General features: G+C 37.5%; 1 protein-coding gene across 9 annotated transcripts in view; it reads left to right on the plus strand.

Moving 5' to 3' along the window:
* Positions 1–15239, plus strand: part of RASAL2 (RAS protein activator like 2) — a 360239-nt gene that overhangs the window by 272296 nt on the left and 72704 nt on the right. For 8 of the 9 annotated variants that reach the window (XM_032393403.1, XM_032393402.1, XM_032393404.1 and 5 more), the window contains one exon: positions 2757–2863. In XM_032393403.1, coding sequence (XP_032249294.1) covers positions 2757–2863 — 107 coding nt within the window. Of the gene's footprint in view, positions 1–786; positions 1355–1879; positions 1959–2756; positions 2864–15239 lie in introns of those variants that run through there. The other variant, XM_032393407.1, reaches the window with a different exon arrangement.

A 15239-nucleotide genomic window follows, 5' to 3' on the forward strand; every position in this document is an offset into this window, starting at 1 on the left:
TACTGGAACCAGTATAGATTTTCCTTCCAACTCAGCAGAAATGTGGCTTTAAGAGCATAGTAGCAGCTTTCCTTTCTGCTTGGAGATTTAAAGTTAAAGGTACCTGGACCAGTTTAATAAGCAGGCTTGCCTGTGACTAATCCAGCGTGCTGTTAATTCGGTTCTTGCTGATGCTGCTACCTGGTTCTATGTGGCCATTGGTGCTTGGGGTATATATTCTTTTCTCAGCTTTGAAATAGTTCTGAATTTTCTGAAAACGAAAGAACTTGGGTATTCAAGGGCCTTGTGTGCATCATCAGATAAGTTGCATTGTTGTGGGGGCTGAGAAAGGAAGTGTAGACCTCTCATCAGTAGTTGATTTAGCTTATTTCCTCTTTGCCCTCTTAGTGGCAGTTGTTCAAACTTCAAGAAAAATTTAATTTCTCCTTTTTGAACCCAGTGATATTCTTTAAGCTATGCCAGAGTTGTGATTTTTTTCATGATGCAGAAAGAGAACCTAAAAGAGAAAGAGAAGTACAACAAATAACATATTTGTAGAGTTTAAAATGTAGCTGCTCATTTTAGCCAGTATAATTTCACATTGTTAAAAGCCTGGAAATATATTTATTTAGTGATTTCAGATGCCTGAAAACTAAAATTAGATATTTGAAAGAAAATGAGGAAATAAGGTTTCATTTTTTACCTTATCCAGAACATTGCAAATTAAGGAAAACTGTTTACCGGATCATTTTATTCTTGCTAATGGAACTTATTTTCTCCAGTTTGGTTTCTCCATCAATTATTAAGATATTAAAATATGTTATACTGTAATATTCAATCTCATGTATCTTCTAATTATAGGTCATTATCAGAGGAAGGATGAAATTTTCTTTTATCTTCACCAGCCTCTCTCCCCACCAGCCTGCCCCCCATACAGTAGAAATGCCTAACTTGGATAATCACTCTTTAAAGTCACGTTCCTAAAGTCTGAAGGTCTTGTTCCGTGTGCTTTCAAAACTGATTTGTTTAAATTTGGTGCTTTGTGTGCCATTGCCGTGAATTTTAGCTAATTATACTGCCATTTTTTAGAAATCGTGTGTGTCTAATTCTGAAAATGACTTTGTACATTAAGGCTCATTTAACCACTGATGGTGACAGAGAAGTTGAGAGACTTACAGTTATTGGTTGTAATTTTAAAACAGTGATAGCATGGGACTTTCTTGTACTGCAGGCAGATAAGACGCTATGTTGGCAACCTCTCAGTCATTAGGAATGTTGCAATTTGGCTTATGTCTTACGGGTCAAGATGTCACACAGAAGATATGTTTAGTCATGGAAAGGAAATCAGTGTCCATCATGCAAAGATAGTAATAGGGTAAGCACTTCAACTGGATTTTCATGGGAGGGATTGATTTGTGTGCATTACTAGGTCTGTGTAAAATGGTGTCCTTTTGGCACTAGCTGAATATAAATTTCAGTAAATGTTTTTTCTTGCTGCAGATTAGTGTAATACAGTGAAATTTTCTGTAACTGAGGGGAGGCAGTGGTTGGGCGTCTGCTAATAGCCTGAAAGTAACTAATGAGGATGTGCATTCGGAACGATTGATTGAATAGCTGCAGTCCTGTGTGTTTCTTTCTCACTTGCTCTCTGCAAGCTGTAGAGAGGGAGGGGAAGAGCAAGACACAGGGAGGGAGCGAGAGAAAAAACGCTTTCTCTTAAGTGGAAGTAGCACGGATCCCAGGGGCCAGGAGGCCAGAAATGGAAGTTTAAACTGCATCTGTCTTTTAAAGGGAGAACAGCAGGAATCAAAATGTCAGTCTCCGGCTTATTTTTTAAGATCTGGAAGATAATACAGAGTACTTTTTTTAGGATGTGTTTTTTTTCCTTGTCCATGTTGAGATTATCTAATGTTATCTGAGAAGCTGGATTCCTATATGTCTGTCAGTTGAAGTGGAGATGGGAAGCAGTTGTGATAAAGGTATAATATGTATATATCTATCATCTGTGTGTGCGTGTGTATGTGCATATATATATGCATATATTTATATCACTCTCTGAAAAAAATTGTTTAAATGTAACCTTAATATAGTGTATAGTAATTAAATGAGAAAATATCACCTCATCTGCAAAATCCGAAGCTTGTTAGGTCAGTTTGAACAGATTTAGGATTCCAGAGTAAGATTTTAGTAAGGTCATCTTGCCAGCACAAGGAGAAGCTGATCTATTTTTATATCTGCATAGGCATATATGTTATTTTATCCTAGCAGTAGCTTTCAGTTGTCTCGTGGCCCTTTGGCTGCAGTCTGGTGAATCATCTTATCTGCACAGAACTGAACTTTGACCTTTGTGCAGACACCATCAAATCATATGCAACACCAGACTGTATTTTGTTAACAAGAATATCAAAAATTTCTTTGGATTCTATTAACTCCTATATTGCTGACATATAGAGAAGTAGATTCATACGCTGTGAGATAGAAATAGTAAATGAATTTATAGATATTAAACATAGCTCAGAAAAAATTACTTTTTACATGTGCACAGATATAATTATAACCTGTCATGCTAAAGCAGATTTCTTAAGCATGACCAGGTCTCCCTAGTGCCTCAATAGTTCAAATACCACAGAGATAGATAAATCATGTGGAGATAGAATGTAATGTACCTTTAAAGCAAACTGATTTTTTTGTGAGGGAAGAAAATCCCACTAATTTTACAATGTAGTCAAAGATCCTCAAGTTTGTTTTCTTCATGGCATTTATTTCTTCTTTTCCAGAGGTGCCGGCAGAAAGGTCCCCCCGCAGACGGAGCATCTCAGGGACCAGTACATCAGAGAAACCCAACTCCATGGACACTGTAAATACCTCACCCTTCAAAGTACCAGTAAGTGCTCCTCTTCTCTAAAAGATATTTTACTTTTCTCTCCTTTCTCCTTAGAGTTAGAGACAGTTACTAGGGAATCAAAACATTTTGCTCAAGAATTTCCTTAGAATACTGAAGTTTAAGGACAGAGTTATCAACTTACATAGATTAACTGTGGTTAACATCCACTACTTTCAGCAGGAGGTTTATTAGATTTTAGGGAATAATTATTTATACTTGTGGGAAATTTCTAAAATGTATAACAAAATATGTTAAATTCAAAGTCCTCTGATCTATAGAGTGCAAATCTTTGCAGGATGCCCTTTTATCAAGTTACGGGCGAAAACCTGTCACGGTTCCATAAAGATGGATTTTTTTTTTTTTTAACAAATGGAAGGAGTTTTTTGTTTTTTGTGTTATTTTTCTTGAGCGGGAGCATAAACAGTGAATGATGGGACTCCTAAAGTTGCAGAACAGACTATCAGAGAATTAGACAATTGTGAGTTCTAATCCTGAGACCTTGGCCTGTGCTTTCCTTAAGCCATCTTGTAGATGACCGTCTAAGTGCTTAAGAAATGCCCTGGAAGAAATAACCCAGTTTAAAATATTCCTTAAACTGACGAGGCAGTACTAAGAATCAGTATTAAATCCTGAATGCTGAGTTTGGAAGGCTATAAGTGATCAGGTCAGCTGACCACCAGTTGCAGTCCGGGACCTTTTTGATATAACTCTGAGTAACCCAGATTTTAATCCACCCATTTTCTTTGTTTATTGAATAAGAAATAGACTAATTATATCATTTTATTAAAATTTATTGTTTTTAAACTTGAAAAAAATTACTGCCATGAAGTTGGTCATTATTGTAGGTACAATGGAAATCACTATAGAATAGAAGTAGACTTTTCTATTGGGAAAAAAAATTCTTTTCTTTTAATTCTGTTATGTTAATATGTTGTATTCTTTATATATTCCAATACTTCTTTTTTTTTTTTTTAGTTGGGATGACTTTTTAATTTGAACTAATATTTTGAGATATATAAGCTGGCATTGATTTGTAAGCTAACCAAAATGAATGTTTTATTTTGGATTAACCCTGAGGAGCAAGATTTGCCCTTATTGTATCTCAGTGCCTTGTAGAGTTCGTGGATATCTGTTACTGTGACACCTTTCAAATGTTTACCAGTTCTCTCGTTTTTAAAGATCAGAAGCAAGACTGGATTAATATTCTAACCAAATTATGACAGGAATTATAAAATAACAGATTTCATCCCTTTTACTGAATTTCTCTGTTCCATAGACATGGCTTCCCACTTAAATGTTTGGGTTTTTGTTTTATTTTTTAATGAATGAAAAATACATTTTTTTTTCCCTCTTCCCTCCCCTTCTTGTTTTCCTGATGGAACAGAAATCAAATATAGTGAAACTGACTATACATACAAAGTGGTGAAAAGGATTGAGTTAGAATTTGAAATATTGATACCATCATGCTAGAATAAATTTAAATTTTTTTAAAAGTCAATAACTGAAGAAAGATATCCCTCTATAATAAAGAACATTCAAGTACTTATATTGAATCTGAAGTTCATGACTGGGCTTTTTAAATTTAAATTAATTAAGAACAACAATTTTCATTTATATTTAAACAGTGATAGCTAATTTAAGGTTTACCTTAATAATAAAGCTAATTATTCTTGAGTAAAAGTAATAAACCAATGATGCATATATATGACCGCTGGCACTACTTACAAACCATTTACTCAGTTGTTATTCTTCTGACAATCTCAGCCACCTCATGCGTTTAGAAATATTGAAGGAAAGAGGGACCTCTGACTGGCAAACTACAGTCACTAAGCCCATGCACTTAGCTCTCTAGTAGAATTTAACCAGTCCTTATCTAGACAATTAGTTGAAAAATAACTATCAGAACACCCTGTTGTAATTTTTCAAAAGATGACAGTGAGTTAAGGGAGGAGGCAGAGAAAATGAGAAGCAAGGAGTCATAAAAACAATCCGAATCCACTTAGGATAAAGGCAGATAGCCCAATATTTATTAGTAGTCCTTAAGAGTACCATTGTATTACAGGATGGATGGTGCATAGTGCAGTAATTGACATTGATAATAATGATCCTGAATCATTAAAAGAAAGTGAAATTATATTTCTTGTGCTGGGCTTTTTTTTTTTTTTAAGTATAATTGTGTAGTATTGTGTGATACATATCCATTGAGAGTATTTTAAATCTAGAAGATATGCGATGCTTATAAAACTTGTTATCCAGAAAAATCTGGTTTGTGAAATACCTTATTCCATGATAATGCTGGATAAATAATTTATATTCTTTTAAAAAGAAACCAGAATATGCTGACTAGATGAGGCACTGCAGTACTTGGATGTCTGTGGAAGTCCACTGTATGTTTTAAATTTCTATATAATACCACTAGCTAATGTGACTTACTTAAATGTAATGCCAATAAGAATTATGTCTAGTTTTCAGGTCAACACAAAATATTTTTGTAGTTAATATCACAACAGAGTCTCTGAATATGGGAAAGCACTACAAAAAGGAACCAAACTTTGAGATACTTAACTAAGTTAATTATACAGTAGCTCATGTTATTAACATGATTGTTTCCATGGAAGTGATCCATGTTAACTTTCTGAAGGAGCGGAAGTGAGATTTAAGCATAAGTTCTTGTGGTTCTAGGATTCAGGTGTCTTTACTGTGGTGAACAGCAGGTTCACTACTTACCTGGTGGACTCTCCAAAGGGCCTGTTCTTCCCAGCTCCATTTTCAGGCAAATACTGAAGAGCAGATGAATAGTTTTTAGCAGGCCTTGCCTGAAATTATTGACAGTGACACACTTACTGAGTGCTTACTCTGGGCAGAGTATTAGTGATTCACCAATTATCGAAACTTTCTTGGCACCAGGTCCTGGGTAAACAGAAATGAACACAACAGAATTTTCCACTCCCAGAGCATTTCTAGTCTAGTAGCAAGAGACAGAAAAATGACCAGATTCATAAGGAGGTGGATAAGCGTGGTGACACAGATTTTTAACAACGCATTGTGTAAGCTAAGGCTTTGCTGGGGAGCCAGTATTTGGGCTGTTTCAAAGGCTGAATGAAAATAATTGACAGGAAGACGAGTATTCCAGGCTGAGGCAATAGCATTTTAGAAAGACACACTTCATAAAGTGACTGAGGCGTCCAGGGAACATAGAAAGGGTTCAGTGAGGCACGAGCCAAGAAGCATGTAGGCAAAAATGGCAAGAGAGAAGGATGGGGAGGTAGGTTGGGGCAAGACTGTGACTGTTTGTCAAGCTTAACTAAATTTGGCAAGCATTAGGGATTTGTTTTTTGAAATATTTATCTTGGCTCAAAAGCTAAACCAAAAAGGAGCTAGTCTTGGACTCTCCAAAAGGGCCTTCTTCTTCCCACCTCCATTTGTATAAATACTGTGGAAGTACTGGTAAATTACTTAACTTTTCCCCAAGTGACTCTTTCCCTCTTACTGTCAATGTCGCAGCTCAGGGTGATAGGTCAGGGACTGCCGGCCATTCAATAGAGGGCCCAGCCCAGCACCCACCCCAGGCTATCAGCTGAGCCTGCTGGTAGTTCTAGAGTAGTGGTTAGCTTGAGATCCAGGAGAAACAGGTGGGTAGGAGTCGCTTATACCCTGCTGAGTGCTGCTGGTGTGACAGGAAGGAGACAAGGAATAACTATAGCGGTGAACCCAAAGCAGGGAAGCCCAAAACCTTGGTATATCTTTCTCATCTCCCAAAATGTGTGTTTTTAAAAACTTAAAATGGATAACCAGTACAACAGTGTATTCATGTATATTTCTTACTTAGTCTAAGCCATCTTTACAGCAGTGGTAGACAGCAGAGTCAATAAATTTAAAAAGTAAAAATAGACATAAGAGGGGACTCATGTGGCCACTGAATGCATAGGTAAGGCAAGGTCTTTGTTTTTAGGAATGTTTCAGTGTATTTGTACTTTTATCTAATCATAGCCATAAGGAAAAGCAGAGATCTGCAGGGTAGTTTTTCTGTTTCTTCTTTTCATTCCGTATTTCTTTACCTTAATTCCAGTTGCAATTGTTTGTTTGTGGATTGTGTCCCTCATTAGACAATAAATATCTCCTCTCATCTTTGTGGCTGCCTCAATGCCTAACAGTACTTTGCACACAGTAAGCCCTGGGCAAATAATTGTTTAATGGATAAGATATGCGTGAATTATTGAATGACGAGCATCAAGTGAGTATCTCACATTTACTCTCTTAGTATTACTGATGATATCTCAGTCGAATGGATTACTAAACCATTTAATAATCACTAAGCGATCATTTGGAGTAAATGAGTACACCTATGCAGAATAGTTACATTTTTTCTTCAACCAAGAGAGACTTTAATATATATTTGGAATTCAGGGCTATGGTATTTTATGTATATAGTGTATACTGTGTCTACTTACATTGGGAAGTGAAACTACATAGAATTCTTTATTTAATGGTTTGTTTCTGTGGATATTTCTTTGAGCCCTTTAGATGCCATACATATGTATAAGCTCACAATGTTTTTGCAGATCTGAGTCTTGACTATTAGCTTCTGCAAGAACCCTTTGTCATTTGAATAGTTTTTCCCCTCTTAAAGATGCTATTTTTCACTTTTTTTCTTTAGCACCTTGCTAGACTTTACATTTGTCATATTTGTGTTTTCCTTTAAGTAAAACATCCATTGTATGTCTTATACATGTTAAAACTACATTCGTTTGATATTACAGGGGTGATTAGGAAGAAATGAGTAAACTAATGAAAGTTATCCAGGTACTTAAATTTAATTCAGAAAGGGAAAATGATCACGCCTTGTAATTGTATATATTTGTTTCACATTGCCTGAGTTTTTGGAACAGGCTTCTTTCTTTAATGTTCTATTTATAAAGTGACTATTGATATTTATGATTTTTATATCGCTTCTCCTTAGACGGTGCCATCAATTTAGCTTTGGCTAAAAGAAAGCTGCTTGTGTTCCGGGCCAGGTGCTTGGCTTAGTGTTCTCATTTCCATAACACAATGGTCTGAGTTGGCCTTCCATGTAAATGTAACACAATGCAGTTGCAGCTGCTTCGTTTGTATTAGCTTTGAGCTTGGCTCTGAAAGAATTCAGGCACTAAAATATATGCCAAGACAACCAGAAAGCATAGTTGAACTAAGGCAGTAGCTGACTGTTCCTTTGTAACCCTTCTTGTTCCTGTCACAGTGACACCTGAGCATTCTCGATAAGGTAGAGTAGATACAGAAGACTGTCAACAGATGAAAACTTTGCCTAGTTTTTAGAAAAAGCAAAGCTTTGGAAGAATAAATATAGACTAAGTTAAATTCTTATGTAAAAAGAAATGTTACATTCTTTCTTAAGTATTGAGATGTGAGGCTCAGTTGGTATTGTTCTCTGTCTTGAATAGAATCCTCAGTAAGATCAATAAGATCTTCAATAAGATTTTTGTTTTTCCAAGTTAAAGAGATGAAGCTTCATACCCACTTGATAAAGGTCAAATAGTGTTCGTTGTCAAAACCAGTGGTTTTCAACTCTGGCTTTACCTAAATAGCACCTAAGGAACATCTCCAAAACCAACCAACAAACAAACGAAAAAAACTGATGCCTGGGCTCCACCTCAAACTAGTTAAGCCAAAATCTCTGGACTAGAACCCTGTATTTTGTATTTTTTGAAATCTTCGCAGGTGATTCTAACATGTACCCAGGGTTGAGAAACTGTCCAAATGATTGGTTAATGTATTAGGAACATTTTAGTCCATGTCTTCCTGGTAGACATCAGTACTTTCTTTTGTACCTTCAGGTCTGACATAAGAAACTAATAAGCGATATTTTTTCAGTGCCCTGTTATTGCTCACAAATGCTGCATTGTATATTAGTTGTCCTTCCAAGTGTTTGACACCATCAGTTCAGGTGACAAGTCTAAATTTACAGAATACTTTATTGTGGCACAGTGACCTCTGACCAGCCTGAGAATCTCAGTCTTAGGGGTGAAATAATCAATTTGAATTCATAGCAGCAAGGTGCAATACCATTTCAACTTTTGTATTCCTCGTTGCAGCTGCATTCCTGGACGCTTAAAGTTCTGTTCTCTGCTACTTAAAGATTCTATATCCAACTTTTCTTCTCTTTGCTGACCATCTGTATGGAGTTAAAATCCAAAGTGGATCACCCTGCAGTGGTACCTCTTTTTAATAGAGAGTGTATTTATATTCATGTATGTATGAATATATAATATATGGATATATTCGTATTATATGTCTATCAAAATAATACTACCAGAGGTAAAAATAATATAATAAACAAGAATGTCAGAAAAATTATAGTCTGTAGATATTGAATATTAACTATACCTTTAAATCATTCTATAATCAGAAGGGGTATAATTTTTAATTTTAAGATTTTATTTATTTATTTATTAGAGAGCAAGAGAGAGAGAGAAAAAGCATGAGAGGGGAGAGGGTCAGAGGGAGAAGCAGGCTCCCTGCTGAGCCGGGAGCCCGATGCGGGACTCGATCCCAGGACTCCGGGATCATGACCTGAGCCGAAGGCAGTTGCTTAACCAACTGAGCCACCCAGGCGTCCCTAATTTTTAATTTTTTTAATAATATCCTAGAAAATATAAAATTTGAAGCAGAGACAAAAGGAATAAGGTTAGATATGACCCCTTACGGGAGATAGAAAGGAGATAGCAAAAAACCCAGGGGAAAAGGTAACAGGCATGGCAGGGAATATTGCCAAGATTCTCAACTCGAAAGAATCGAAAAAATGATGGGAACTCTCCTCAATCTATGGTTATTCATAAAATAGGTTTGCAGCAGTGCTAACTAGTGAATATGCCAATGTATCTTGCCCAGGAGAAGAAAGAGGGCTATTTGAGAGAGAATGAGATGAACTCACTTATAGCTCATTCTTATGGGTAGTATACTATAAGCCCCTCTTCCTCAAAGCAAAGATATTTTTCTTCTGCTTTAATGGGGGAGTGGAGGCTTAACACCTTTCATTTCACAATTAGAAATAAATGTTTTGAAGGGCTAATGCCCACTTAAAATAACAAGTAGTTAACCTCTAAGTACAACTGATATTAGATGCTTTCCTCTTTGACCAAACTTAAGAAGCCAGAGATAGGGCAATGAAACCTTGCCAACTTTTCAGTTTTGCTGGTGTTCGCTGTACAAGAAGATATTTTTGTACTTCTCAGCTATACCTGTACTCAGCAGGGTACGAGCATTGCTGTAAATAATAACACTGAGGGCCTTCCTACTGTCAGGCCCATTAATTCTATAACCACAGCCAGGACCATTCCACTGGGTTTTTAAATGTATGTTTTATATTAAGCACGTACTAATTTCATTTTAAAAGAACTTCATTCCCAGGTTATTATTTGATTATAATGTCACTACAAAATTTTTTGTCAGTCTGTTGTAGCTATAAAAGAAAAGGTTCCAGAAGGATTTGAATAGACATGTCCTCAAAGAAGATGTACAAATGGCCAATATGCACATGAAAAGGTGCTCAACATCATTTGCCATTAGGGAAATGCCGATCAAAACCACAGTGAGATACCACTTCATACATACTAGGATGACGATAATCAAAAAGAGAGAACATAATAAGTGTTGACAAGGATGTGGAAAAATTAGAACCCTCCTATATTGCTGAAGGGAATTTAAAATGGTGCAGCCACTTTGTAAACAGCTTGACAATTCCTCAAAAGATTAAACACAGACTTACCATATGACCTAGCAATTCTACTTCTAGGTACATATACAAGAAAATTGAAAACATGTGTTTATACAGAATCTTGTACATGAATGTTCCTAGCAGCATTATCTGTAACAGCCAAAAATTGGACACAGCCCAATGTCCATCAGCTGAAGAAGAATGGATATACAAAACGTGCTCTCTCCATTGTTCACCCATAAAAAGGAGTGAAGTGCTGACATACACTACAACATGGAAGAACCTTGGAAACATGATGCTAAGTGGATGAAGCCAGACACAACAGGCCACACAGTATAGGATCTATTTATGTGAAATGTCCAAAATAGGCAAATCCATAGAGAGAGAAACTACATTAATGGTTGCCAAGGGTTAAGGAGAGAATGACTGCTGATTCATATGGGATATCTTTGGGGAGTGATGAAAATATTCTGGAATTAGACTGTGGTGACTGTTACACACCTCTCTGAATAGACAACCACCACTAAAGTGTGCACTTTAAAAGAGTGAGTTTGGTGGTGTGTGAATTTAATAAAGCTGTTAAAAAACTTCAGAAAAAAGCATAGACAGTTATCTGAATACTTCTTAATATTGATTACAAGTAGAAGTGACAATATTTTGGAAATATTGGGTTAAATGAAATCTATTTTGGTGAGGAAAAAGGACAACAAAATGCATTTCGTTATATATTGGCTGCTGCTTTTCTACAAGTTCTTTTTAGGTGCTCATTAGTGATACGTTGCATATTTGCATTTTTATGCAAACTACCATAATTTTGCCTGCTATAGGGAAGCTAGTATAGCTTCATACATTTTTACTGGATATCGAAATAGGAAGCATGACATTTGGTTATAAAAGAAAAAAATTATGGCAGTCATATGAATATTTTTTAATTTTTGCAAATTTTTATATCTCGTTACTCGTATCTTATCTAGTATACTTTATAATCTCTTCCATAAGTTCATGTCTATTAAATAAACTGCTTGACTTTTTTCATTTTGTGTATAGTCCACCTTTGCCTCTAGAGTCTTTTATGATGTTTTAGATGTGGGCTCGTTTAATGGGTTAAAGCTGAGATCTTCAAAGGACCTTTCCATGATTTTTTGTATAGTAATGAAATTAATGATCAACAAATCAGGAAATAGGAAGCGATGTGTTTTTTTGTTTATTTATTTATTTATTTATCAGAGAGAGCACAAGCAGGGGGAGCAGCAGGCGGAGGGAGAGGCAGACTCCCTGCGAAGCAGGAAGCCCAGTGTGGGGCTCAATCCCAGGGCCCTGGGATCATGACCTGAGCCGAAGGCAGACGCTTAACTGACTAAGCCACCCAGGTGCCCCTAGCGATGTTGTTTTGTTGGAGAATCTTCTTCCAAATAGTCCTCTGGATTCAACTAACACTTAGTTCTGATGTCCCATAGTAATGTAAATTCAGCTTACACCAAACTGTATTCACTTATGTTTTTCCCCTTGAATTTCCAACTTTGTAGTACTATTTCTTCAGTTCCCAGAACCATAGTATTTTCTTTCCTCCCATATTCAATTACCAGATCTTCTTCTCTTCTCCTCTCTTCAAATTTATCCATCCAACTGTTTCCCAGCCCCACTGCCACTTACTTCAGTTATCTGTGCCTGTTAAAACATTCTTCCCCTGAACCAGTACCAGGACCTGCTTCATGAGCATGAGACCAGTGCAGTGCACAGGACCTAGACTCAGAAAGGCCTTATGCATGTTTAATGTTCTATGGCTTCCATCCTAAGATTCTTATTGATCCGTTTTTGGATTCATGTTCTGTTAAGTGAGGTCTAATGGGACAGTGGAGCATGTGCTGGGACTTGGAGCCAAGGCCTGGCACCACCTCCTGTTGCCTCCCTGGGATGGATTCTATACTGCCCATTTCCCCACCCCTGGAACCCCAACCAGCCTCTCCCATCTGCCGCATCCAGCCCTAGCGGTCACTCTCTGACCCTGGCATGGGCCTTTTATACAAGCATAAAAAAGATAGGGGTTAACCTGCACACTCTGTGGCACCCCAAGGCAGCGCTTGGCAGGACTGTCTTTGCTCCTGCTTGTCAGCTTCACTGGTGTCTGGCAGGTGGCCAAAGGCCACAACTCATTTGGGGCAAGCCTCTTGCCCATCCCCAAGTCAGATACCTAGTGAGTTGCAGAGGCAGCCGTGGGAAGGGAAGAAGCCTGGCTCAACTTCCCTGCCCTGGGCCTGGGCATGGCACGTGGGTTTATTGGCTAGGGAAGGGCAACCAGGCAACCAGTGGGCCACCCATATACTGAGTCGTGGGCAGGGGCCCTGGGCACCTGTGAAGATCTGCCCTTGCCCTGGTGCCTGAGGGAGCATGACATTAAATAGCGAATGAAAAACACCAGAGCAGATGGAGAGAGAGATGGCCAAGAAAGCAAAGTTTTTTCTTTTAGTACTTTTAATGGCCCTGAGTTCCTGCCTTTTGAACAAGGGCCCTTGTATTTTGCACTGAACCCCTCAAAATATGTAGCCAGTTCCATCTAGTACAGTAGAGACTTTAACTCATCTCCTGGCCTCCAGCACCTCTGTCCCCACTTTAACCTTCGCACTGCTGTTCTAACTCTGATCATTACTTGACTGTCCCTTGCTCAAAGTCATTTAGTAGTTCTCTATGGTCCTGTGCCCATGGACATGACCAAATATTATACATTTTATTTGGCTTGCACAGTGAGTTCTTTCCACTCTCCTCTTTCTTTCCCTTCCTTCTTCCCCTCATTTAAATATTTCCAGACAGACCTAGCTTTTCCATCAAAAAGCATCAGTCACCTGCTGAAAGCTTTTGAGTTTGACTCATGTTTTATAGGATGATAAAAACCGAAGTTCACTTGGCATAGAGAACCTTTCATTGTCAAGTGTTTGGCTGCCCTTCCAGTATAATACCCAATATCCCCATCCCCACCCCCAGATCTCTCAGCCTCCAAACTTAGAGGGTGCTCCATCTTAGTGCTCCATTTTTCGCAAACTTAAAGAGTTCCCCAAACAAGTTTCTTCGGCTATATTTGCACATTTCTGCCTAAAAAGGCCACCTTCTATGCTTCCTAAAAGTATTCTCATCCTTTAAAATTCAGCTCCAGTGTCTCACTACCTCTTCTAGGCAACATTAGCCTTCACCTTCCCTGTCCTTCCATAGGAATGTGCATTTATTGGTTATATATAGACCCTTATTGTAGGGTCATTATTTGCATGGTTGCTTTCCCTGGCCTGTGATATTCTAGGTGGTGGTCTCCAGAATAGGATGTATATACCTCAGAAGGGTACTCAATATAATCCATCTGAGTTGCAGAAAGAAAATAAGAAATATTTGATTTTTTAAATTTCATTCTTTAAATTGTTATGTTATTGAATGCTTTATAATCATACATTAGAACATTCTTGTATTTTGTAAGTGAACAGTTTTAGGAATGCATACCAACAATATTTTACTCATTTGATACATAATCAAGACAATTTAGAAACCAGTCTTCTAGAAGATCAGGACTGTATCTTGTTAATCTTATAATTCCAGGACTGACCTTTTCTTTTTTCTAACCTGTTTATGAAAACTCACTTAATGTATAGGTGACTCATGATTACCTAAGGTACGCCCATTGCAAAGACATTAACCTCTTAAGCCGTAACATCTCCGTCATTACTTTAAAATTAATCAACATTGTGAAATTTTTTAAGGGTGTATATTAATCTGTTAAGTAAAATAGAATTAAGGGAGGAATGTAGTGAATAGAAGGGAATAATTTTCTTTCTGTGGAAGTCCTCTGAGATTAATGATAGAGTAACTAGGGCATCTGGGTGGCTCAGTTGGTTAAGCGTCTGCCTTCGGCTCAGGTCATGATCCCGGAGTCCCGGGATCGAGTCCCACATCGGGCTCCCTGCTCAGCAGGGAGTCTGCTTCTCCCTTTGACCCTACCCTGTCTTGGGCTCTCTCTATCTCACTCTCTCTCTCTCTCAAATAAATAAATAAAATCTTAAAAAAAAAAAAAATGATAGAGTAACTAATGGGGACTATCTTAGTTGGCTTCTTACTCAAGGAATAATTGGATGTATAGGAATATGGTCTGCTCTCAACTCTTTACAAGTTAAATGAGGAAAAGACAATAGCTCCGGCAGAAGTGAAGGTCAGAACCCCATGATCCGTCCTTAGCTACCTGGGCTCATATCTTATGCAGTCAGTGAGACCGTTGTCACTCAAGAGCTCTTCTCCATTAAAATCGGGTGCCTACCGTTGGAAAAGGCTCTGCACTCTTCTGACCGTATGATCTAGGGTCTGTGTTACCTGCCTTTGAATTCTGCCAGAGTATCAGATTTTATATTATTAGCATTTAGGAACTTGTACCTAAACAGGCAAAGGAGTGAGAAGAGCTGTATTTGTTTAATGTACGTTTAGTTAGTGTCTCACATGTGTGACCAAGAGCAAATTGTTTGACCTACTCTAAGGCTATGATGCCTTTCTTATGGTAATGAAATACTACACGGGTATTTTAAGATCCTTGAAGGTTTGCAGGGGGAAAAAAAAGCTACTATATACTAAAGATCAATAGGTTAATATTTGGGGCCTAAATTTATAATGAAAAAAAAATATTTGCAGCATTATAAA

This window comes from Phoca vitulina, unplaced genomic scaffold, assembly GCF_004348235.1.
Source record: "Phoca vitulina isolate PV1807 unplaced genomic scaffold, GSC_HSeal_1.0 scaffold73, whole genome shotgun sequence".
Lineage (NCBI taxonomy): Eukaryota > Metazoa > Chordata > Mammalia > Carnivora > Phocidae > Phoca > Phoca vitulina.